Source organism: Psittacula echo (assembly GCF_963264785.1).
Source record: "Psittacula echo genome assembly, chromosome: 10".
Lineage (NCBI taxonomy): Eukaryota > Metazoa > Chordata > Aves > Psittaciformes > Psittacidae > Psittacula > Psittacula echo.
This window is the reverse complement of record NC_137741.1, coordinates 483,417-509,236: the sequence shown is the minus strand read 5'-3', so window position 1 is coordinate 509,236 and position 25,820 is coordinate 483,417. Positions and strand designations below refer to the sequence as shown.

The window sequence follows — 25,820 nt, the reverse complement described above, 5'->3', positions numbered from 1 at the left end:
CAAACACGTCTCCTGTCCCCAGCTGTGGGTGAGCGCAAGGAGCACTTGGGGTAGCTGAAGCAGTTCCTCACACCCAGAAGGACGGTGAGGTCTAAGGATGCACACAGCTCTCTACAGGGCTGGCAGAAGCCCAGAAGACATTGCCTTGCTTTTTCTTCCTGGTGCGTGCTCGAACCTGCCTGGGAAGTGTTTACCCAGGCAAGCTATTAGATAGCTATTGCTGTCTTTGCTAAGAGGAAGGGCCATGCTGTGAGCTCCAGCCCAGAGACAATAGAGAAGAGCTCCTGGACCCTTTAGAGATGGAGAAGAGGGTGGAGGCAGAGCTCCTGGTGCAGAGGTCCATCCCCTGGTCCATACAGGTCACTGCAGAAGGCTTCCTGTCTCCCCTGTTCCTGTGGTCCCTAAGAGTGAGCCAAAAATCACTTCTGTGCAGCCATGAGTTGTTCTCCTGACTGAGGACTGTGTGCACAGGGGCTGCACCACCATTGTTCTCCCCCAGTGGCTTGTGGGCCACGGGCAGTGTGAGCAGCAGGCAGCCCTCGGGGCTGAGCATTGGCTGTGCGAGAGAGCAGCCGGAATGTGGAGTCTGGCACGCAAGAGGCGCAGCGTGTGCTTTCTGATCCTCTCCCATCTGCCAATCCCGCCCCGCGTCCCCTGCCAGGCCCTACAGGAGCGATGCTGTGTGACAGCCATCTGTCACAGCGATCCAGTGAGTCTGCAGGTGGAGTGGCATTGCAGCCACAGTTGCAGTAGCGGGGTCAGTCTCTGCAGTGCAGGCATCAACCCTGGCGTCCCAACGTGCCTCATATACAAGGGATGTAAGCAAGTGGGGATTGGAGTGACACCAACTGCAGCATGAGACACAGATGGAGCTTGGCTTCAGTGGTGCGAATACAGAAATCTGTCGGTGTGCAAACCTGAAATGAGCTGCTGTGAATGGAGGGATGTCGCTAGTGTCTCATCATGACTGCAGACGAGCAGCACATATCTGTGCTGAACCACACGGGGTGTAAGGAGCTCATGTGGTTTCCTTCTGGACTTCCCTTTAAAGTTCCAAGAGCACAAAGAAGAATCTAGCCCAGCTGTGTTCTTTTCATCCTGCTGCCCCATGTTGCTGTGTGGGTGGTTCAGCCCAGGAGAAGCCCATATCTAGGGGGAGCTCAAACCTGAGGGCTTAGGTGGGTCCAAGGATCTTATTAATGCCCCTCCAGGCTCTGCTGGAGCCTCAGGTAAGAAAGGGATGTCCTATGGGTTACAGATCAGAGAACAGGGTTACGTTAGGCCAGGTGCCCACCTGCCAAAAGGCCAAAAACGAATTTAGAAGAGAAACAGGCCCAGCAAATGGTGAGGAGGTGCTGGGATCCTAGGTGGGCTCAGATCACAGACCTCCCAGCATGGCCCTGGTGCAGGTGCCTCTCCAAGGAAGCATCAGAGCTGTGGAAGGATGTGAGAGGATGGGTTGGGAAGGCAGCACCTCTGCAATTCCTCTTGCACGGTAGTATTCCTTTTTTAAAAACCACCACCACAGGCAGATCCCTCCTGGGTCAGCTCTCAGGAGATGCTGAGTGTGTTTTCCAGGCCTGAGGATTTAACAAGAGCCATCTCCAACAGATGTTGCTGAACATCCTCCTTGGTTACTGACAGAGGGTGGAAGTGCTCTCAATCTCATGTGCCATCAGCCTTGCATCCTGCTTCCTTCCAAATGCCAGGCAGATTTATTGAGAAGCTCTGTCTTTTCTGCATTTTAATAACAATCTCATCATCCCCATCTGCTGGGATTGAGGTCTGCTTTTAGACCTCAAACACTGCCTTGTATTTACTCTGTTCCTGGCAGACACTTTTTCTCCTCCTGATGCATTTTGAGTCTTGCATTTCCTACGCTCTGAAATTTCCAGTTTTCGTTTCTTGGGGCCATGGCTGTCTTCTCCCTAGGAGGAAGCTCCCTTGAGGTTTGGTTGGACCTGGGGGATCTGGCTGGGTTTATGGTGCTCATAATAAATCCACACATCTGGGACTCAGTGAGGTCACCTGGCATGTGTTTGGCAGATGCCATGCCAGGCTGGCACAGGAGGCTCAGATCCTCAGCAGCCCCATCCCAGCTCTCCTCCTGCACAGGGGCTGGAAAGAAGGGTGGTCACCATGGGAAGTTCTCTCTCCAGGCATCCCCCCCTCCCTGTGGCAGGCACCCCAACAGCCACATCCCAACATCTGTTTCCACAGCGAGGCAGGAGTCTGGCTCGTGGTGTGAACACAGCAGGACCACACTGTGACATCTCTCCCCCCCTTCCTGGATATCTCTGCATGGCTTCACCTCCGTGGTGGTCCTGCTTTCAGAACATCCTGCCTCTAGCCCTGTCCTTTTCAGGTATGGTTGACCGCGACCTTTGGGGGATTTGGCCTGTGCGCAGTGCTGGGATCAGGTCTGGGTGAATGGTGTGCACTCAGGAAGCGGTGTGGAGGATTCAGGGGCAAGGTCTGGAGCCAGGGCAGTGCAGAGTGGCTGCTGGGGGTTAGGAGGACACAGGGAAACAGCCAGTCCTGGGTGGTGGGCACTGGTGGTGGTGGCTAGTGACGGGGTAATAGTCAGAACGTTTGTAAGCGTGCTGTTTGCCCTACAATGGCCTTGGCCTCTGCTGCCACGCTCTGACACACTGCTTCCAATGCTACTTCCCTGGTCTGCATGCTTGTCACCACTGTCCCCTTACCAGCAAACCCAGCCCTGTCTGGGCTGTACCCCAGGTAATGTCCTCTAGCTCCTGTCCTGGCCCTGCATGTGCTGGGCCTCAGCGCTGCACGCTTGCCTGATGGCCCTGCACACCCAGCCCTGGCTCAGCCTTCTTCCCAAGCACCTTCCCCTGGCTGGTCCCTGCTCGATCCAGTCCCGCGCTGTTTTTGCGGAGGTCCGTGGTGCCAGCCTGGTGTTTTGGTGACTCTCTGGCGATCAATATGCCCCGCGGGTCCCGCACGCGGCTGGTTCCACGCACGCCATCGAAGGAACCCGTACTGCTCCGTCTCGTTAGCAGGGTCCCCGGTGTCCCTCCTCCCGGTGCCACTGCAGGCACCTTTCCTGCGCTCCCAGCTCCGAGCCATGCTCCGGGGTGGCTGGCGGCGGAGGCAGCACCCACGGCCGGGTCAGGCCCGCAGGCTCCGGTCTCCGCAGCAAGAGGGACTGGGCGGCCCGTGGGGACCCGGTTTTCCCTCGGGGCCGGGGCGGGACGAGAAGCCCCTGAGACCAAGCCGAGCGCGAGCGGCCGCCTGGAGTGCGGGGGTGGTCGGCCCAGAGCGCCAGCGAAGGCCGCGCCAGGCGCGGCGGTAGGCGGCCCGCGCGGCGGGGGTGCGGGGCGGGCCCCGGGGGAGGCGGGCCGCGCCGTGCCGGGCCAGGCAGCGGGGAGGCCGTGCCGGGCCGTGGGGAGCGGGTCCGGGGCAGCGGGGCGGACGCAGGGGGAGGGGGGAGCCCCGCTCGGAGCAGGCGGCGCGGCGGCTCCGGCAGGTGGCACTGGCCGCCTCCCCCGGCCGCCTCCCCCGCTCCCCCCCCGGCCCGGGCTCCGCCGCCGCCTCGCTCAGTCCGGCAGCGCCGATGCTGCTGAGCGGAGCTGCGGCCGGCTCGGAGCGAGGCGGCTCCGCCGGGCCCGGAGGGGCCCCTCAGTGCGTGGGCACCATGGCCCGTTGGCTCCGCGAGCACCTGGGCTTCCGCAGCGCCAAGCCCGCGCCCCCCGCGCCTCCCAAGCCCGACTACCGCGCCGGGCCGCCGCCGCAGCCGCCCCCGCCGCCCGGGGGCGCCGCCGAGCCGTTGGCCGCCGCCCAGCCCGACATCGTGGCGGCCTACCGGCTGCAAAAGGAGCGCGACTTCGAGGACCCCTACAGCGGGCCGCCTCCGTCCGCCGCCCCCGACGGGCCCCGATACGTTTCGCCCAAGCACCGGCTCATCAAGGTGGAGGCGGTGGAGAAGGTGCCCGCCAGCCCCTCGCCTCCGCCACTGACATCCGCTGCCCCCAGCTCGCCGCCAGCCGGCCCCGAACTGCCCGACGAGCCACCGCAGGAGGTGAGTGTCCCGGCACGGGCACCCCGCCGCGCTCCCTGGGTGCCCCAGCCCCATGGCCAGGGGGATGCTCTGGTTCACCCCGCCGGATCCTCAGCACACGCTGCAAGGAGCAGGGCCAGGTAGAGTCCAAGCGCCAGGAGCCTGCGGCGGCAGGAGCCACGGCCGAGGTCCGCGGAGGCTCCCGCTCCGCGTCCCCTTGGGTCCGGCAGCACCAACATGCTGGTCACACATCAGCACCCGCGGCGCTGCCGGGCGACCCCGGCTTCTCCTCCGGCTCCCACGGGAGGCAGATACGGTCCTCAGCAGGAAGTGTCGCTCACTGAGGTGCGGGAGCGCTGGGCCTGCCGGCCACCTTCCCCTTTCCCGTCTTGCCGTTTCCTTGCAGCCGAGTGCTGGGCACTCTGCAGAGGTGAAACCTCCAGCCGGGGAAGGCGCCCCTCATCACAGGACTGTCTCCAGCAGCCTCCGGGGCTGGGGCCGGTGTTCCGGGGCCTCCTTCCACTCTGTGCCCAGCGGCGCGGATCTCCCGCTGCCCGCTTACGAGGGCCTGCCCGTGCCCAAGGCCGGCTCCCCCGAGCTGTTGTATTGCTTTGTCAGGGAGCCTCAGCGCCTCTTTGTCTGCCCCTTCCCAGCCGGCTTCTCGAGGGGAGAAAGCGAAGCCTGGCTCTGCCAATATTGAAAAGGACGAGAGAAACGTCCCCAGCGGGAGGCAGGAGCCGGGGAGAAGCTCCCTGTAGGGAGATAGGTTCTGAGCGGCACAAGGACCTGGCTGCGGCCGTCGGTGTCGGGCCTCTTGGCGGAAAGGTTGATGCGGGGACTACACAGATAAGGGCAGGAGCCCGTTGGTGCTGCTGCCTGCAAGATGGGGCTTGTCGAGTGAACCCGACGGGTTTGCAGATCTGGCTGGTGGAGGGAATGGTGGATACAGTGATCCCCTCTGTGGTCCTGTATTGCCGGGCAGCATGATTAAACGAGCACCAGGCAAACTGCTCAGGAGTATTTTAAGCAGGTAGAAAAACTTGTCGCTGGTGGATCTTGGAAAGTTGCTAATACTGACCAATTGCTTTTAGGAGGTTTCCGGAGGGGCCTGGCAGAAACCCCCTTTTAAGCCAGGATCCTGTAAACGGGCCACTGCAGGCAGCAGAGGAGGAGGGCACTGGCAGCGGGGACCAGAGCTGCTGTTGTGGTGATGTGTGGTTTACTGCATGGTTTTTCCCTTGGAACACGTGGTGTGGGATCAGAGGGACCAGGAGCATGTGGTGGTCATAGGAAGGACTCAGGCTATGATAGGCAAAGGGGTGAGCAGGAGCTGCAGGGAGTGGGTGGGTACTGCAACGGTAAAGCCAGGCTGTGCTGGTGTCTGAGGGCTGGGAAGAAGCTGGGAATTTTAGAGAAAAGCCAAAAGCTGGGATACTTTTGGGGAAATCCCTCTAACAGCACTAGGCCAAAGAAGACCCTCATTTTATCCAAGGTACATGGTGATTAATCTCCTGATCTGCGTGTCTCTGAGGAGAGGAGGTTTCTAATTCTTCAGGGCTTCAGTACGTGATGGACACAGGCAGAGCTGTGGAGGCTGGGTGAAGCCTGACATAAGGTGGGAATATTTGATAATGCATGGAGCTGTCCATTAGAACAGTTTTCCTGGAGGAGCTGTGGAGTTTCCACAATGAGGAACATCTTTGTTGTGATTGAGCACCCTTTGTAGCTTCTGCTGCTGGCCTTGACATTGGGCTGAGCAAGTGGGAGGGTTCTCCAGTTGTTGCAGGGTCACGGTGATTATCTCTGGAGGTGGTCCAGGAGGATGGAGGTGCCTGCTGAGGGTTGCTGATGCTTGTAGCTCTTTCCCTTGGAGACAACATCAAGTTATCCTAGAGCAGGGAAGGCAGGATGGCCTGAAGCCTCTGCTGAGTTCTTTAAGCCAAGATAATGGTTGTGGCAGGGGGCTCTGTGCTCCCATTCTTAGGAAGAGGTGATGGGCACTGTTCCCTATGTGTTGTAGGGACTGGGACTTCGAAAAGCCCTCAGGTGTAGGCCTTGAGTTGTGGTGATGCTGAAGGTGAAGGGAGAAGTACAATTTTATGTAGAAGCAAGACTGCTGGAGCAGAGAGGTTTTTTGCTAATGATTGACAGTGAAAATCACCCTAATAAATGTGCAGCCCTTCCAGGCAGGGAGACTGAAGATGGGCAGACGTGGAAGGAGCAGCTATCAGTTCCTGGTTGTGTGGTTTGGCTGAGGCTCTGTAGTTTGTGGTATGGGCTCTGCGCTGAGTTTGGGGGTCTGAGCATGTTCCCTGGAAGCCCTGTGTTCACTGTAGCTGTCCTGCCATTTCTGGAGAATTGGAGAGAGGGCAGGAACATCTTGGCAATGACACCCTTCCTGCCTGGGCCATGCAATACTTTGCCGTCATAGCATGAGTCACGTCTTTCTGACTTGCATGGAATCTGCAACATCTTGTGGGGATGCTCTTAGAATGAGCTCTGCGGTGGCTTCTGCTCCATTAGAAACGCTTGCTGGACATGCTGGGGACCAGCACAGGCCCTTCTCCGTCTGCTTGGTCTGGGCAGTGCTTTCCCTGTAGCAGTGGACAACAGACGGGCCCTGTATGACTCGAGGATACCCTGGAGGGGTGGTGAGGTGGATACCCTGGAGACATCTTCTTTGCTGTGTTTGGATTGAGTGCAAGGAGCAATGCCGCCAGGATGCAGTGGGGAAAGGCGTGATGAGGGACCTACCTGCATTGGGAACACCTGCACCCATGGCATGCAGTGTGCTTGGGGACTGGGTTGGGCATCTGCCTTGGGACATGGGGACATCTTTGTCTTGTGCCCACTGTACTGGTCACTGGTGTTTTTGCTGGGTGCGCAGGGTCGGTGCCGCGGGGTGTGGGAATGGTTGGCCAGGAAGCTTCTGGGCGTGTGTCCTTCCTGCAAGAGCCTCCCTGAACTGAGTCATCCTGTGCGATGCGGTGCTGTCTGCCCCGCGCTCCTCCTCCTGTGCCATGGGTGCAGGCCTGGGCTCCCCGCCTGCCCCGGCGAGCTGCGGACCAGACCTGTTTTGGAAGGCCAGCTCTATGTTTGCTTTTGGGTTTGGCTTCGGCGTCCACTGAAAGCCAAGGTGCAAGATATATGAAACTGAGAGATTTTCACCTGACAGAGTGAATGAAGTGAATATAAATTAGAGCAGCTCCAACATTAAACACAGCAATCTCCTGGGGGACCCCAAACCTGCCTTATCTCCAGGGCAAGATGGGGTGAAGAGCTCCAGCTCTGCTGTGGCATCTTGGAGAGCCACTGTCTGTCACATTGGGTGGTGGGCAGCATAAAAATCCGGTGATGATGCGGTCCTTCACCTTCATGTTCTTTTGATTTTTTTTCTTACTGTTGGCATAAATAGTAGAGTGAGGCCAGCCTCAGCACGGCAGCAGGGATCTGGGTGCGCATTGCCACAGCAGACAAACACGTGAAAAACTGTGTGCAAGGAGGGCATGTGTCCAAGTGCCAGAGGTGCCTGACTGCTCTCTGAAGGACTGGTCTGCACTAGGAGCTACCCTGGTATGGTGGTTTTGCATGTCAGGCTTTTGCTTTACACCTAAATAGTTTCAAATCTAATAGAGCTTGTACTGTGTATGAGCAGGCAATGCATCGGTACCTAGGCATCTGCATGGTGCGCTGTGATAAGCTGGGTGATGAGTGGCTCCCTCTGTGATATGGGAGGCGAGTGAAGCATGGAAATGCCTGGCCTTTAAACGAAGCAGGGGGTGTCTGGGGCACCCCACTGAGCTGCTCTGCCAGCCATCATGGCGCCTGCACTAGGGCAGCGCTCTGTGCACCGTGGCTGCCGCAGAGAGCTTTGCGTGGCTTGTGAAGTCCAGTGCTCAGATTAGGAAATGTCAGAGGTGTAGTTTCCTGGCAACTTTAGTTTGGCCCCACATGCAAGGGCATTAGGATGCAATCTGTAATTGTGTGATCCCTGCCATCTGCCCCCTATGAGCCCTCACCCATTCCCAGCATTAGCTGCAGCCTCCAGCCGCTCCAGCCTCAGAGCCTGGGATTCTGTTCTCGCTTGCTTGATTATGCATCCCGAGGATGCAGTGCTCTTGCAGACAGTTGGGAGTTGCCTTCCCACCTGTTCCATGGCTCTCCACAGTAATATCTGATCATTTAAAAACTGAATGGGTTTACATTCTTAGCAGCCTACAGTGGGGAGACTTTGCTCCTACGAAGAGTCATCCTTGAGATAGTGGAGGAGTTTGCCAGTGTGGCAAAACCCAACCAAACCTGGGAGGCTCAGAGACTCATACCCTTGATCTGAGCCATTTGCTTTGGGTCTGAGCTAAGCCCAGCAAACATGTCTTGGCTGTGTAGAGCCTGTCTAATTGCTGAGTGCCTCTGTATCCCCCGGCAAGTGAAATACCCAATTTTAGGGGTCTGAGCAGAGATGTGTTAGAATTCTCCACCATGCTTTGCTTTCCAGACCTGGAGGCATCTGAGTGGGGACCACTCTGAGCTTGCTGGAGCTTGTGTCCCCCTCCCTGGAAAGCAAGACCAAAGCACTGAGGAAATATGAAGAGGGCTTTCCTCTGGCTGGGGAGGATGACTGTTGTGTGCAGAGGAGTCTTTCAGCTTCTGAGCTGCTTCGCTGGTGCCCTGTCTTGTCCGAAGCTGCTCCCTGTTTATGGGATGGGAGATGGAAGGTCCAGGACTGGTGCCAGCAGCAAATCAGGTCTATGTCTGTAGCTGAACGCATGTAGGAAATGCTCGTGGCACGTTTGAATGTGGTCAGGTTGGGCTTGGGGTGGGAGGAATAAGCAGGCAATCCTTTTCTGAGTCCTGGAGGGTCAGCAAACTATGCTCACAAAACAGCTCCACATCATGCTTGGAGCCGCAAGAGCTCTTTGCAGAGGGTATGCATTGGTGCCGCCTCACAGGTGCTTGCATGTTAAGCCCATGTGTCTGTGCGTGTTGGGACGCCTGCCCGCATGCTCCTGCCTCCCTTGGCACCAGTGCGTATGTGAATAAGTGCACAGGGGACCGTGCTCTGCGGATGTCATTGTGGTGAAGCAAAAGGCTTTTTGCAGTTTTCCAAGGCGTGGGTGCCCACTGGATCTCCAGGCTGTTCGGAACAGCACGCACTGATCTGCCCTTTGGATCTTGCAGGCAGTGAATGGGAAGTACCTGTCTTGCAGGCAGGAGAGAAAAAGGGCGTTGAGAAAGCAGAGGGGCTTCCTGCAGTGAATTTGCTGTTGCTGTTGCTCATCTCTCCGCTCTATGAGCGTTACGTCCCAGTGACAAAGCATTTGTAAAAGTCACCAGTGACTTAGATTTCCCTTGGAGGGTTTCTCCCCAGTGGTGGCAGGCAAAGGGCTCCAGCTCCCCTGGGTTCAGCGTTGTCACTTGGTGCCCCCGGTGCCTGGCAGAGCCTGAGCGATGCCACATCTCCCTCAGATGATGGAGCAGGTTTCCTGTCTCCTGCTGCAAAGCCGGGGGCTGGCTGCTCCCGCAACCCTGTCCTGGGCCCGTCCTGCAGAGCCAGTGGGAGGTTTTGCTCTTTTCCTCTCATCCGGGGGAGGCTGGTACCCCGAGCAGCATCTGTCCACTTGTGAGGGGTAAGAGCATCTGCTTGCTCCTGTGCTTGAACCCCCCATGTACTCACCCTGGCTGGCAGGCTTTGCTCTGGGGATGATGCTCTGCTGTGCGCTTGTGCTCCAGCATGGAGGAGCTGGCCTTGGAGAGCTATCCCAGCTCCCCACTCCATTGGCCAGCCCAGAGCAGGAGAGCTTACGGAAGTAGTGGTGAGCTGGAGTGGGGGAAACCATGTTCCACAGCTCAGAGGGATGTGAAGGCTCAGGGCTGTGGAGGTGTTTACAGCTCCAGTTCCTGTTCCCTTTTCCTGCTGGCTTTTGCTTCTTGAGGTCATTGTAGGCCATTTTGCACAGGAAGGAGGATGAAGTGTTTTGTTTTAAGCCGCTTGTGAGACCTGGATAGGAATGTGTGAGTCATTCTGGTCTCCAAGGCTGGCCAGGAGCAGGAGCAGCATGGTGAGGACAGACCCTGGCACCAGGTAGGATTAAGCAGCTGCCACACCGTGCTTGGGCCATTTGGTTCTTTCTGTGGGAGCTCTGCATAGCTGGTGTCGTTGTGGCAAAACCTATCTTGCCAGGTGGTCCAGTCTGGGGTTTGCAGCCTGGTGGGGGAGCAGACCAAGTAAAGGTGCTTGGGTGCACTAGGACCCTGCTGGAAATGTTGCCTGGCTCTATTTTGGGACCAGGCTTTGGGGCTGGAGGTGGGATGTAGAGCTCCAGGCTTGCCAGGGGCTGCGGCGTTGTGCGATGGAGTGCTGCAAGCTGGGAAGCTGCTGAGATGCTGGAGCAGATGTGTGGCTCCATTGCTGGAGGGGATCAAGCTCTGGGACATGCCTCATACCCTACTTTAGGATCACCTCCTTTTTGTTAGCAAGAGCAAATCTCAGGCATTTTGTGCCATTCCTTTGATGTGACACTTGAGAGGCTCCTGGTCCTACTTCCTGGTGCCTCCTGAAGGAGCCTGGTCTTACGTTACTTGGGACATGTATGGGGATGCTGTGGGGGCCTTGGAAGGAGCAGAGAAGATGCCATAGGCTGTTCTTAGGTCTTTTGTTAAAAAATATCTTAAAAATGAGCCTGCAGGAGCCCTGGAAAATAACCAGTGAGTTCCCAGTCGTGTCAGTGCCAGCTGACTCCCCTGTCCTGGGATCTGAGCCCCTTCTCCGCCTTGGGCAAGGAAATGTGGCTGCACACAGGGAGAGTATCTGTACACCATGGTGGGGGTGGCACTGCCGGCAGGCCCATGTCGTTGCGGGGGCCTGGCTGGGGCATCTGCATGGTGCTGGCAGTGCTGAGCTGATGGTAAGGGAGAAGGCTGGGCTGCCTTCTGCTCTGCTTGGCTCCATCCCAGCTTTCCGGACAAAGGCTGGAGCATTTCCACAGCTGAGTGCCAGTGCCTGGAAAGCCACCGGCTGCCAGCACCTGCTGTGTGGGGTGCCATGGTGCTGCTGCTCTGGCTGCTGCTAGCAGAGCTCATGGTGAGGTTTCAAGGGGCTTCAGCTGGTCCCTGATCCTCCCCAGAAAAGGCAGGGAGGATCCTAACCTTCTCCTACCTTCCCTCTTTCAGCTGGCTGTCCTGGAGGACTACGCAGATCCCTTTGATGCGACACAGGTGGCAGGTAGCCAGGCAGGGCTGGAGAAGGTGGCAGAAAATGATGGATACATGGAGCCGTATGAAGCCCAGAAGATGATGGCTGGTAAGGTGGAAGGCTCTGTGCAAAGGCCACTCTTTGGACCTCTGGTCCCTTCCACGTCAATTTGCTCGCCATTCTGCTCTCTTCCTTGCAGCCTGTGACAGCACTGTGATCCCCAGACAAAGCAAACCTGGACAGTTGCTGTGATGTGGTGCACGGCCACATTGCAGGCAGATTTTCTCAGCTTTAGCCATGTGTGATAGGCTTGCCATAGCCAGACACCACTGACAAGGGTTATCCACCAATGAGTATTTATCCCTTCAGTTTTGCCCCCCAGGACCATGGTGCCTGCTTGCCAGACTGAGCCAGGAGAGACCTGACATTCGATGCATCAGGCATAAAACTAAGATGGATGTGGAGCTATTTAATTTGGTTCGGACTGGGCCAGACCATGCCATTGTGTGCTGTGGCGGGCGAGGGGAGAGCGTGTGCTCCCCAAGGCGTCCCTCCTACTGCTGCAGGGTCACTGTACTGCTTGCATGCTCCAGGCTCTGGCTTTGCTTTGCAGCTCCATGATTTTCCTGGAGTGAGTGGTTTCTGGAGAGCTCATATGGCTTTTTGGACCAGACCATTGCATTTCTTGGAAAAATCAGCCAGTGGTGAAGGGAATGCTTGTGGGAGACTTTTGTTTGAGGGAAGAGCATTTTATTAAACTAACCATGCTGGGTGTTCAGGGAAGAAACCTGGCCTCACTGCTCGCAGGGAATGGGGCTGTGGGGTGCTCTGTCCTCATGCACCTTGCTTTGTGGGGCTGCCCAACAGTGGGGATGTTGTACTGTGGGAGAAAAGGCATCTTGGTGCTGTGGAATGCTCCGGACCCAGCTGTCCAGCAGCTCCCCCATTTCTGGCAGGCACGTGCTGGAAGTTTGGGCAGTCTCCTGCATCGCTGATGCTTCCTACCCCACGTTGCCCTCAGATGAAATTGAGCCCTTTCATTCAGTAGGTCTCTGGAGACCATGCCCGGTGTGTGTTGGGCAAAAAGCTCATGGTCTTTTCACTCTTCTCTTGTTAGAGATCCGCCAGAAAGGCCTACGGGAGGCTCCTGCCCGGCCACTGCACCTCTACGACACTCCCTATGAGCCTGTGCTCGGAGGGCTGGATATGGATGGTGACCGTCCAGCTTGCCCCAGGCCCAGGGAGTCCCGGCTGCCGGAGGATGATGAGCGGCCACCGGAGGAGTATGACCAACCCTGGGAGTGGAAGAAGGAGCGGATCTCCAAAGCCTTTGCAGGTGAGACGAGAGATAGGAGTAGCTGTAAAGCAGCTGATGCTGCGTTGCATTTTGCGGGGGGGAAGCTAGCTCCTTGGTGTTCCTTTGTCTTTTGGGGATTCAGTAGTTTTGGCTTTTGCATTTCTGTGGTTCAGGGAGCAGTCATGAACTTGGAAAGGCTGTTTCTTTTCAGCTGGGAGCCAGGCTGGATGGAGTGGTGGATGGAGCTGCCTTGGCAGACTGTCCAGTGCCCATCTCTTGTTTCCCCTTCCCCCTTCTGACTGATCACAGCCTCTGGTGCAAGTTAACCCCACCTGAGCTTTGAATTGCAGAGGAGTGGTTTGACCCTGGGCTCAAGCAAATCCTTCCTTCATTGGGGCAGGAGGATCCTCCGGGAGCCTTTGGCCAGGTGATTGTCCAGGCCCCTGACCTATTTTCTGTGCTACAGGATCGATGGTGTTTGTGTTTGTTAATGAGGAAATCCATGCTGAGTATTAGTGCTGGCTCCTCCGCTGGCGCTGGCTAATTGCCACACTCTTATCTAGGATGCATTTTAATTGCGGCATTGTATGTTTAAGCTGCAGCTGGCATGCACAAGGTGCTCGAGCCAGCAGCAGTCAGTGCTGCGCAGAGATGCTTGCTGGCAGAGAGAGTTGTGGAGTCTTGGGACTGTTTCACCTCTTGGGTTTGGGCTCTGTGAGCTGTTTGCTGTCTCTATGCCATGGCATCTACTCATGCTGTGGGATTGCATTCTTACCATTGCACTCGGCGGGTATAGGGCCAGTGACCCTGGCACGCTGTGCTGAGGATTCAGCTTATTGGGCTCCGTCATGAAACACAGTGCGCTGCTGCCTTAGGTTTGTGCTGAGGTGTTTGTGCTCCAGATCTGGGCAGATGAACTGCTTTGCTTGATGTCTCTGTGTGTAGGTGGAGTGTTCACAGGTCTGGCTTGCACATGGATGCATGTGGGCACTCCCCAGGGTGCTTCAGGCTTGCTCTGAGTCCTGAGGGAGTCAGGCTGCCATGCCCTGGGCCACATTAGGACCTGCTGCCTGTTTTCTTCTGAAACCAGAGCAAGTCCTGCTGTGGCTTGCAGTGCATTTCTCCTCTCTTGCTGTGTCAGAATCTCTCTGCTGGCCCTCTTCCCCTTTGGGGGTCTGCAAGACCCCTGTTGACGGGCAGCTAGTACCAACACAAGGAAGCAAGCCAGTGGTGCCTGGCAGGGGGATGTGGACCCCATGGGGTGGTTGTGAAGCACCTGGGGCAGGACAGATGTACGAGCAGGACAGATGGCAATGGAATGCTTGGTCAAGGTCCCCTGGACAGATGTGTATGTGGGATGGTGGTGATTGCAGGCTCCCCCATGCCTGAGAGAAGTTTGGCTAGGAAATCTGATGGAGGAGCAAGGTCTCTCCATTGGGAGTGTGCCCCATGTTGGGCCTGTTCCTTTTCTGTGCTGTGGAGGAGAAGGGACTGCCAAGCTGGCATAGGGCTTCCAGGAATTTAGTCCACAGGTGTCACGGTTTAAGCCCAGCCAGTAACTCAGAACCATGCAGCCCCTCGCTCACTCCCTCCCTTCTTCCCCCCCAGCTCCCAGAGGGATTGAGAAGAGAATCAAGAGAATGTAAATACCATGGGTTGAGATAAGAACAGTCCAGTAACTAAGGTATAACACAAAACCACTACTATTAATAAGGGAAATAACAAGGGGGAGAATATAAAACTAAAAGGGGAAAAGGAAAATAAAACAATAAACACAAGTGATGCCCAATGCAATTGCTCACCACCTGCCGGCTGATACCCAGCCTGACCCAAGCAGTGATCTGGGCCTTCCAGGTAACTCCCCTCAGTTTCTATACTGAGCAGGATGTGCTGTGGTATGGAATACCCCTTTGGCTAGTTTGGGCCAGATGTCCTGTCTCTGCTTTCTCCCGGCTTCCTGTGCCTCTCCTCACTGGCAGAGCATGAGGGTGAAAAGTCCTTGATCGGAGTAAACATTTCTTAGCAACAACTAAAAGCATCGATGTGTTATCAGTGTTGTTCTCAGACTAAAGTCAAAAACACAGCACTGCACCAGCTACTAAGAAGGAGAAAAATGACTGCTACAGCTGAACCCAGGACAACAGCTCTTTCCCCCAACAACTGCACTCCTTCTCCATGGGCCTGGTGTTGGTGATGGTTTTTTCTAAACTCTTTTCTTTCTCTCTTCTCCTGCTAATCTCCCTCTCCCCCCATCCAGTTGAAATCAAGGTCATTAAAGACCTGCCATGGCCACCGCCAGTGGGACAGCTCGACAGTGGTGAAAGCCCCGCGGACAGTGAGGCTGGTGCCTCCGTCCCTCCGCAGCATGGCCAGCCCAGCTACGAAGACGCCAATGGTGGGTCTTGGGTGACAGTGGGTTATCCAGGGGGACTGTCTGGTGCTTGCCATGACCAAGATGCTGCAGCTCTTTGATCTTGCCCAGACCTGGTGGAGCTCTGTCTGCTGCCTGTGGTACTGCCAGACACCCACCTTCCTCCTCTGCCTTCCCCAGCTCCTCCTGCCCTATTCACTTGTCCTGTGCTGGATGCCAGACATTTGTCTTTGCCTCTTCTGTGTCTTCGCTAGCTCCATGACGCCTCTTTGCACGCAGTGGTCAGGCTGTACCAGGGCATTATTTGGTGGCAGTTACTACCTTCTCTTTTATTCTCTTCTCCTTGCCTCCAAATTCCCAGTGTTTGATGGCTGCTTTTACAGTCTTTTTGACAACTGCTCTGAGCATTTAGCTGATGTTTTCTTGTGACTCTTAACATCCATGGCCCTTAAAAGTGTGGTAGCAGCTAATTCAGATCCAACCGCTGAAGTTGAGGTGGTTTTTTTTCCCCTTGAGCCTCACTTTGTCATTTACTTCTGCTGTTTCCTCCACTGTGTTATTACCTTGCTGCTCAGTGACAGAAGGTCCTTCTGGATTTCTTCACTCTCACTTTTTCTATCCTGAACAGCTAAATCTCCCAGTTACGCTCTGTCATCTCAGGTTTGCCTTGTTGTGAAGCCTTTTTTGTGTGTGCCAGTAGCAGAGCTGCCCATACATATCCTCCCTTGTACTCTGCTAGCAGTCTGGCTTATGAAAGCCAAATATTGCTGCTTCTCTTTTAACCTACTATTAAAATTTTAAGGACGTTGCTCTTACGCTGTGGTGAATGTGGATTTAGGTTTTGCCAAGAGCAATAGGTGGGGGCTTTGTTGAAAACCACCCAGACTTTTGGGGTTGGGCTGCTGCCCTTGTGGTGGACCTGTGATACACAACTTTTCCTCTGCACCCCAGCATGCCATGTCTGCCTGTGTTTCACTAACACTGCTCCTAGTAGACACTGTGACATGCCAGGTGCAGATGGCTGATTTCTTTATCTGCAGTTACCCAGGTTTCTGCATTGCTTCTGGAGAAAAACCAGTATAGCTTTTGGGGTCTCCCAGGTGGGTTTGAGCACGAGGTTGCACGTGACAGCTGATTCTGTTGCTGATCATAGTGAGACTTCAGGAGTGATGCGGCTGCTCTGCTGTGGGGCTATGAGCCAAACCTGCAGTGATGCTACAGGCTGAGATCAGTCCCGAAAGAGAGAGGTCTTGGCAGAGGGAAACTTCTTGGTCATTGACATTTTACCTGGTTTTAGCAACAGAGTATTTCCCTTTCCCTCCTCCCCCCCCCACTTGCTTTGTTGTGTTAAGTTTATTTTGTCAGAGTTTTGCCTCATTTTCTACTTTTCCTGTCTGGGGGTGACTTGAACTTTTTGAAGGATGTCATCTTACTCCTAGGGGCTTGTTTTTAATATCCTGTTTAATCATGCACATGCCTCTGTCTCTCTCTGACAGGTGCAGTGCATTTCTTCTGAGTCATTAACGTGATGACTCTGTGCCGCCAGCACACTTTGCTGGTTTGATTTTTCTGGCTTTTTAATGATTGCCTCAATTTTTAGGGTGATGAGTTGAAATTGAAGCCTGGATGTTATGTATGAGGGCAAGCCTGGCCAGTGAAAAGACAGAGCACTATAGAGGCAGGGCTTGTCAAGCCCTAATGCCGGGCATCTCTTTCCCAAGCTCTTTCTCTGGGGATTTTAAGCCATGATAAGTTGTAGTCTTTTGGCTGGATTTCCTTTCAACTGCCTTCTTTTCTTCTTGTTGCTGGGAAGCTGATGACCTGCTCACCTGTGCAGGGCCCAAACAAGGTTTCCCTCAAATAGCCACCATAGAGGATGCCCTGTTAAAAAGAACATCCCTTCCAGGGCAATATTTTGCCTCTGCCCTGCAGCAATGTGGCCTCATCATCCTATGCTTTTGCCTCCCCCTTGAGCAGCCAGGGAGCATTAGGAGGGGGAAGGTGCCAGCCTGGGACATCCCACTTTTCCTGGGAGCTGCGGGTGCCTGAACTCAGCTACCTCCAGGGCGATTGTGCCTCCATGCACCAGCCACTGGCAACCTTGCATCGAGGCAGCTCTGCCTGATCAATAAGTCATTTGTGTGAGGGGGCTTGTGCTGTAGGGGAGCAATAATGAATTCTCTGGAGGAGGGAGAAACAATATTGTTAATGTTGAAATCATCCCACACGGAAATAACAGTCAATGGGAGGCTGGGTCCCTGGGGCACATCTCAGTTAATCCCCTGCTGCTCACCAGGCCATTGCACATTGTTGGTGCAGGAGGACCTGTGACTGGGCCAGTGCTGGGCAGGCAGCTGCACTGGGAAAGCACCTTGCAGTCAAAATGTCCCCTTCATTCCTTGGGGAATTATTTTTTTCACCCCAGGAGATTTACTTGTGCCAGCAGAAATGTGTCCATCATTTCCAAACGGACTGACCTCTCCAGCTTCATCTACCCCCTCCTCACGTTTTTTTGTTTGTTTGTTTTTCCCTAGGCTTGGAGAGCATCTCCTTACTGCTTCTCACGTAAATCTACCACAACGGGTGAATCTCTGATTGCATTTCAAAGAATCATTGAATGATTTGGGTTGAAGGCACCTTAAAGCTCATCCAGTCCCAACCCCTTGCCACAGGCAGGGACACCTTCCACTAGAGCAGCTTGCTCCAAGCCCCTGTGTCCAACCTGGCCTTGAACACTGCCAGGGATGGGGCAGCCACAGCTTCTCTGGGCACCCTGTGCCAGCGCCTCAGCACCCTCACAGGGAAGAGCTTCTGCCTAAGAGCTCATCTCAATCTCCCCTCTGGCAGGTTAAAGCCATTCCCCTTGGCCTATGACTACAGGCCCTTGTCACAAGCCTCTCTCCAGGTTTCCTGTAGCCCCTTTAGGCACTAAGGTCTCCCCTTAAGGAGCCTTCTTTTCTCCAGGTTAAACCATCTCAGCTCTCCAGATCAGAGCTGCTCCAGCCCTCACAGCATCTCCATGGCCTTCATTTTCAAAAAAAGGAAAACGTTTTTGAGGCTTGCCTGGAAAATAATTTCCAGGGGCTCAGGTGCTGTGAGGACCTCAGTCCTGACATGGTGAGGACTCAGCCTTGTCTATCTTGGGGCAGTCCAATAGCTGCTCTCCCCTGCCCTCCATTGCTTAGGACAAGGGGACAGGGCAGCGCAGTGTGTCCCAGCATGATGTGATGTGGCTCTGGCTCTTTCTGCTGGCTCTGTCCACATGAGGAAAGCCGTGAGCCCAGCCTGTCCGCCGGTCTCCACTGCTGGTGTGACGTGTGTCTGTCTTGTAGGTCCATCGGAGGGGCTGGGGTATGGTCGCACCTCACCCTGCAGGGAGGAGAAGGCCAGGGCTGCCCTGAGGCATGGCTCCAGCAGTCTAAAAAGCACGAAGACGCCCATCGCCGAGCCTGGCCCCTTTGTTGGGGAGAGGATTGACCCTGCCCTGCCCCTGGAGAGCCAGTGGTGAGTCCTGCCTGCTCTGGGTGGCTACTCCAGTATCCTTATGGCTGCACCATGCTGAGCCCCGGGTCAGACCTGTTTCTTCATTTTTCCCTGGCCTCACCTTTCTGCCTGCTTGTCCGTGCTGCCCATCCTGCAGTTGTGGTGTCCCCATGTGCCCTCTGAAACCCTCTGAGCTGCCTGGTGGAGTCCCTGCCCCTTATCCCCCATCCCCAGTGGTGCCACCCACATCCCTCCTCCTAAACAGTGGCTGCTGTCCCTGGGGAGGTTCCAGCAGTGCTGCATTGCTGCTGCCCCAGGGCAGGGTCCTTCCTGGGGTGTCTTTTCTGCCTGGCACATCTGGTTCCTCTCCAACCTTCAGCTGGTACCATGGGGCCATCAGCCGGACGGACGCAGAGACGCTGCTGAGGCTGTGCAAGGAGGCCAGCTACTTGGTACGCAACAGCGAGACCAGCAAGAATGACTTCTCCCTCTCCTTGAAGTGAGTGAGCCCAGATGAGGCTGGGGGGTGGTGGACCCACAGTAGAGGTGACTTGGTAACGTAGGTGACCCTTCATGGATGGGTGCCCCATGCAAACGTATGCCTGTGCTGATGGGGTGACTGAGATGACCACAGCATGGTCAGAAATGGCTGGAATACAAAGTCTGCACTTCTCTGTGGTGTGTCACAGGCTTCTGGTTTGGTGCCTGGCAAAAGTATGTCTTGGGAAGGCTTGAGGATCTGGAGGCACACTGCTCTTCCCTTGGCAGTGCTAGTAATCCCTCAAACAGATAAAATGATGCGCCTCACTGCTCACCTGAATGTGTCTGGTTATAGCTTCCAGCTCTGGCTTGTTACCTTTTTTTTTTTTTTTTTTTTTTAGCTTATTTTCATGAGAAAAGAAAGTCTGTGTGATCTGTTCATGGAGATGCAGGTACCCATCCCTGCCTCCCCAGCCCACGTAATCATTGAAGCTGTTGCTCAGCAGCACTGTAGAGAGGGCATGGTTTAGTGTGGGGTGTCCCTGCCCGTGGCAGGGGGGTTGGAACTAGGTGATCTTAAGGTCCTTTCCAACCCTAACTATTCTATGATTCTATGAATTACCCTGCTCTGGTTTCCCAGCAGGAAAACCTCACCCCTCACATTTTATACATACATATACGTATATATATATAGAGAGAGGGAGCTTGGTTTCTGCTTGTTTTTGGGGGGGGATCTTTGCATCCTCCTCAAGTTTTCCAGGTTCCCTGAGCACCAAAACTGCATGAACATCACCACATGTGTCCTGCTGAGGAAGGGGGGAGGTGCCCATAGCTCTTCAGCTCTTTTGTGACTCTTGGGGCATGAAATGAAAGCTGATACCTGTCCTGAAGATGATGATGGATTATCAGATGCCTTCTTGCCCTTCTGCTGGATGACTATTTTAAATCTTTTCCTGGCAGATGTGAAAAAAGTATTTATTGAGCACTTCAGTCATCTCTGCCCAACAACAAGCCACATACTCCTATGCTTTTCTCAATATACTTTAAGTTTCCTCGGTGCTCGCTGTACCTGCATTGCTCCCTGGTGGTTTCAGCCTCCCAGTTATTTCCCAGTGACACAATTGTGAATTAGATTGCTCTGTCTCTATCTTTCTTCCCCTTTTATTTCTGCCTTCAGCACCAAGCCAGGGCCAAAGTTGAGCTGGGAAATATTCTTTCTTCCTTCTGCAGTTCTAGTTTTTTTTCAAACAATAACTCCCTCCTTTTCTTTTTTTTTTTTTCTTTTTTTTTTTTTTTTTGGTCAGAATTTGTACTGATGTTTTAATTTTCTCAATATTTGTTCCTTGCTGTGGCTTGCAAGCAATTTTGAAGCACATTGAAGCAACAGCTTCTGATGGCTGGCTCATACTTGAGGCTGCAAGAGATCCTCTTGGCCATCACCTTGTGGGTGGTGTAAGCCAGCATGTGTGATGACATTTGGTTGTTGATGGGGCTTCCTTCCTCACCAGCGTGGGTGTCCCTTTTCATCACCTCTCTACAAGCCAGTCCCACATTTCTTTGGGTTTTGTTCCTTACTTCTTAATAGCCATCCTTAGCTTCGTGACAAAAAGGGCCAAATCCTGTTCTCAAACAGCATATGTGTCTAGGACATGGCCTTGCAATGGCGTCCCTCCTCCCCAGAGGAGACTGCAGTGCATCCAGGAGCTGCTTGGGCATTACCTGTCCATCAGCTGTGATTGCAGTGAGCGCACAGCCCCAGGAACATGATTTTTACTCCACTGCCTTTCTCTATAGAGCCTGTTCAAGGAAAATCCCCTGGGATGCATTTTATATACCTGTAAGCTGTCTGTCTGCATCTCTTTCTATTATTCTTTTTTTTTTTTTCGTTGAGGAAGGAGGGGCAGCATAGGATATGGTCTGAAAGAGAGCTCCCATGCTGACCTAAAGCCCTTTTGTGCTGCTTTAAAGGAAAATATGCACTAGAGAGAGCAGTAGGAATGCTGTACCCATAGTATGTCAGGTTGCTGGAAGGATTTAGCCCTGCTGTGACACTCCTGGCTGGTCCAGGCTGGGCCCCCACATTGCCCGTTGTGGACAGGATTGTAGTGTGAATGCCTGAAACACTTGGAGAATTAATCCCTGCTGGATCGCACCTCCGTGAGAGTGGCTGAGGCCACGATGCAAAGGTTTGGGTCCTTTCTCATGTCTGTAAGGTGCTTGGCAGGAACAGCAGCTGCCCCTTGTCTTCCTCCCACCCCTGCTACTGGTTTCAAGCCTGTTGAGTTTGCAGCATGCTCCCTCAGACATGTCTCCAGGGGTCTGATCTAGGTCACATCCCTGAGCTTGTGACAAAGACCTCTGGATGAAATATAACCAGCATCACCTCTTTGTGGATCCATGTGGCAGTGCTCCGGCTCCAGACCTGCACTGACCCAGCACCAGGCTCCCGCACCCCTCTCACCTGCCAGCACAGGCAAGGGCTGGGTCTCCCTGGAGATGGTGCAGTGCTGAGGGCAGCATTCATGGGCAGCTCCACGTGTTAGCGCTGCGACCACATGTGTGTGTGCAGGTGCACCTTCACAGGTGCCATGCATGGGGCAGCCCCGCAGCTCCTCCCTGCACCCTGCCACTGGGATGCAGGATGCGGCTAGCTATCGCTTTTCCTTGGCTCCTGGCAAGGGGCTGCGGCTCTGCCCTCCTGTGGGGCTGGCTCCTTGCCTCTCAGCTCTAAATGGATTGCAAACCCATTCTGTTAATGCAGCCGGGCTGTCCATTACGGGTACCGACTCCAGCTGGGGGGAAGGGACTGGCCTGCACAGCACTGGAGGCTGCTCAGCATTGCTGATGAGGTCCTGTCTGCTTTTAAGTCATCAATATATTGCCTTAATGTGCATTCCAGACACTGCAGACAGGCTGTGGCTCTCCTCAGAGACGCAAATTAATAGCAACAGGGCCATTAGCCCGTCACTTGGAATCAGTGCTCATGGCAGGATCTGACAGCGCAGCCTCATATGGCTCAGTGCCCGTGCTGTGCCAGGAAATGGCCTCACTACACTGAGTGGGTTCTATGGAGTCCTCAGTGTTGGCATTGAGGGGGATGGGGACCAACATGCTGTGGGCTGAAGGAGAGAATCCTGCTTTGCCATGGTGAGGCTGGAGATAGGTGAGCTGAAGTCCTCCCGTGTGAGCCTTGGCAGTTGCAAAAGGGGCTTTGCCACATGCGAGGGGCAAAAGCTGCTGCTCTATGACACCCTGCAGCAAGAGTCCCAGCTGCTCCTGCCTCCACATGCCTACCCCCTCCAGCCTTGGCACTGTCCTTGTCCCTGGATCAACCCCTCACACCCCTCTGCATGGCCATGCTCCCTTGGGGGCACACAGCTGTGACCTCTCCCTCATGTTGTGGGCTTTGTGTGGGGTTGGGCAAGGGCAGGATGGTGTGGGCAGGGCCATGGTTGGGTTGCCTGTTTCAGGGAGGGGGAGATGTCAGGAGTTGATGGGAGGCTGAGGCCAGCTACACCCCTAACCCTGCCTTCATTTCTCCTTGCAGGAGCAGCCAGGGCTTCATGCACATGAAACTGTCTCGGACCCAAGAGAACAAGTATGTGCTGGGTCAGCACAGCCCACCCTTCGACAGTGTGCCAGAGATCATTCATCACTATGCGAGCCGCAAGCTGCCCATCAAGGGGGCTGAGCACATGTCCTTGCTCTACCCGGTGGCTATCCGTACCCTATAGCACTCTCCATCCACAAACCAGGCTCCAGGCTGGGTGCATCTGAAACTGGTCCATCTGCAGGGCCGAGTGCAGTCACACTGACCACCAGCTCTGGACCGGCAGCTCAGAAGCAGCTTGCTGGGCACAGCCAGCACTGTTGGGGATTGCTGCAGCTGGACCCTTCGTCCTGCTCCCGTGGGGGGCTCTTGCACGCTGGTTTGCTGGCTGGGATGGCGCAGGGGGGAACCCCTGCCTGAGGAGCTGAGAGGGGCTTGCTGGCTGCCCGCTGCCCTTGCCTACCTCCAGGCAGAGCTCAGGACATTAGGACTGGAGCTGGGGCCTTGGAAAGGCAAAGGAGGGGGGTTATGTGTGGGAAAAGGGAGAGAAATCAACTGGTAGCAGGCCTGAGGTGCCACTGTGAGGGTGCCTGGCTCTACCCATGGGAGACAGAATGTCTGTGCCAGCAGGCACAGAAGGCTGGCAGGGACAAGCCTGCTGGGAATAGCGAGGCATGGCAAGCTGGGCAGGCTGTCCCTTCCACTCCCCGCACTGTGCTCGGCACTCTCCACCATCCTTTGCCAAATGTACATAGTGACCGCTCTCGGCTAGGCGTGCAGCACTGCTGCCTAATAAAGTGGTGCATGCTCATCTCCTGCTCCATGCATCCCACTACCCCAAGTGGGGGGTTGGTGTGTCAAAACGGTGGGAAGGGGGATTTTATTATATAAAAGCTTGAAGTGAATTGCTTTTTCCTTCACTTTTGCACACATGGGTCTTGAAACCCGTGTGCCTGAGCGATCCAGCCAGCTCACTCATCTGTAACACGGGGAACATGGGAAGCTGGTGGTCACGTCCTTGCTATGTCTTTGGGACACTCTGTGGGCAGCAAAGTGGACTTGCCCATTATTTCTTGTAGAAGGGGGTGCTTTTTGGGATCTTTCTGCCTCCTTGTTTTCCTTCACCCTTCATAAGCCTTAGGCAAAGTCCCTGAATTCACAGGTCTCCTGTTCTCCTCCTCTGGGTATTTACTGGCCCCAGTCTTGTTCTTTGTCTTCCTGATACCTTGTCTTTGGGCTAGCTTGCTCCTTTTCTTCATTTGACTGAAGCTATGTGTGATGCTCTGTAGCATTTAATGCATACCTTGCCTTTTAACCTTGTTCCTGGTGTTGCTTGCTGCTGTACCTACACACGTTTCCTCCATCCATGCTTCAGACTAAGCTCAGTCTCACTGTTGCTCCCCTGCAGTGTGTTCCCTTTCTCCTCCAATCACTTAGTGGTCCTGCTGTGCTCAGCAGAGAGAATGACAACAGCAAATTTGCTGCTGGACCAGCAAAACCTTTTGCATCAGCGGAGCAAAGTGCTTGGGGCATTGGTGATGATGCATCAGCAGTGGTTTGATGAGGGCTTTGTGAAAAAGCATCATCCTCCCCACTGCCTGTTTCCAGAAAAAAGCTGGTCCTGCTGAGGGGGGTGGAGGTGGTCAATGGGGCCATGGGGACCTTGCATGGGTCCCCGTTCTACTTACTGTCCAGGGCTCCAGGGTTTTCCAGCTCAATCTGTAGCCAGAGATCGCTGCCCAGACTGCCCAGCATGGCTTTGAGCTGCTGTGGGGACCACTGGGCACGGCCAGCATGGTCTGTGAGCGCACACTGTGGTTTGGAGCATGCAGAAACTGGTGATTTGTTCCAGGATACCTCAGCCTCTGCCGCTCCTTAAAAGGCAGCAGTTTGAGCTCATCAGGCGCCCGGTGTCTCCTTACAGCCCTGCTTGGCTGCCTCTCTCCATCCCAGGGAGGCATCTTGTCCGGCAGGGACGGAGGCAACACTGGAGGGTTTTTGTCCTGGCAGTGCCACACCAGAGCCTGCAGAAAGGGCCAGAGATGCAGAAGTCTTCAGTGATGCTCTTGGATACCCTTGCTGCATTTAAAGGTTTCAAGGGCTCTTAGCAGCCTTGCTGTGCCCTGATGACTCCAGCACAGATCTCATCTTGGGGGATACTCTGCCTTCTCTGTGGCCGCAGCTGGGAAAGCAGAAGCTTCTTGAGTCCATGCAGCTGGGGAACATAGGCACATGAGAGCCTCCCCATATTCTGTTTCTTTCTCTGGAGAAACTGGGGTAGTGAGCAAACTGCCTAGCAGCCAGTGCTGGTTGTATCAGTGCGCTCACGGCTTTACAGGGAAATTCTGTCCAAGCACTCTAGCTCCACCTCAGGGACATCCAGGCCGAGCACTAAGAGGCATGAGATCTGCGTGCATTTCATCACCTCTCCAGAAACAGTCACTGCTCTGGAGCTGGGCTTTATGTCCAAGTGATTCAGCTAAGCAGCTCTCAATCCTTGCTGTGGCAGTTACAACCCTTCTCACTCCTTTCTTCTCCTCGTACAACACGTTGTCCAGCCCTGGCTATCCTAGTGGCCCTCTGCAGGACTCTCTTATTGTATGTGGGGTCCAGAACTGGACACAGTATCCAGATGTGACCTCACAAGTGCCAAATAAAGGGAAATAACCACTTCCTTTGACCTGGTTACACTCATATGATAACTTGGGCTGGAAGGGACCTTAGGAGGTCTCTAGTCTACCTTCCTGCTCCAAGCAGTGTTAGTGTTGACCAGTGTCAAGAGGTTTTTTTTTTGAGAAGCAGAACTGCCCTAAGCCTAGCTAGGGTTGTTCCCCTCTTCATAGCATTACTAGGGGAGACTGGACACCAGGGATAGAGGGCTGCAAATTCACTGCAACCTGAGGGCAATGCCTCCAGCCGAGTGGAGCCTTCAGCTCCATGAGGGCCCTCATGTGATGCGGGAGGTCCAACAAGAAAGATGTAGGAGCAAGGTGCAGGATGCAGAGCCATAGCAAAGAGCCAGTCCTGACACTGGGTCAGGGGATAGACCTCATGGGGCAGATCCGAGCAGGTCATGGGTCCTGTTTGGATCCAGGAGGTGTCATTTTGAGTTTTCCACATAAAGTATATGACTCTGGGTCTGGCTGGTTCATCTTCTGTTTGCAATGGGCACTGATCAGGAGCTCCCCAGAAAATTTGAATTGAATCTCTCCTGCAAGGGTGTTTTAGTGCTATGTTTGCCATCCCATAACTGGGGTGATGTTCAGGAATGGGGTGGTTGGGGGCAGCTGTGTGACAGGGCTAGAGAGGGGATGGGTGGGATTCCAATTCATGAGAACATGTCATGTCCCCCAGGACAGACAGGGTCCAGAGCAACCTGATGTGGCTTAGACGTTAATCCTGCTGGGAACATGAAAAGAACCAGAG

General features: G+C 54.7%; 1 protein-coding gene across 2 annotated transcripts; it reads left to right on the top strand.

The window, feature by feature from the left end:
• The first annotated feature begins 3,380 nt into the window (after positions 1–3,380).
• On the top strand, positions 3,381–23,205 carry SHF (Src homology 2 domain containing F). 2 transcript variants are annotated; one of them, XM_080626714.1, is made up of 7 exons: positions 3,381–4,042; positions 11,192–11,321; positions 12,331–12,549; positions 14,768–14,905; positions 18,214–18,385; positions 18,744–18,863; positions 22,392–23,205. In XM_080626714.1, exons 1-7 carry the CDS (start codon positions 3,578–3,580, stop codon positions 22,576–22,578), a joined length of 1,431 nt encoding a protein of 476 aa, XP_080482840.1. In that variant the 5' UTR covers positions 3,381–3,577; the 3' UTR covers positions 22,579–23,205. The 2 variants fall into 2 exon arrangements, with proteins under 2 accessions (XP_080482840.1, XP_080482841.1); XM_080626715.1 differs by lacking the exon at positions 14,768–14,905.
• Positions 23,206–25,820: the final 2,615 nt, after the last annotated feature.

Excerpts from the sequence above, each read along its gene's own strand:
- SHF (XM_080626714.1), top strand. The coding sequence starts at position 3,578 with ATGCTGCTGAGCGGAGCTGCGGCCGGCTCGGAGCGAGGCGGCTCCGCC. Across the intron at positions 4,043-11,191 it reads CCGACGAGCCACCGCAGGAG|CTGGCTGTCCTGGAGGACTA; the intron begins GTGAGTGTCCCG and ends TCCCTCTTTCAG. Across the intron at positions 11,322-12,330 it reads AGCCCAGAAGATGATGGCTG|AGATCCGCCAGAAAGGCCTA; the intron begins GTAAGGTGGAAG and ends TTCTCTTGTTAG.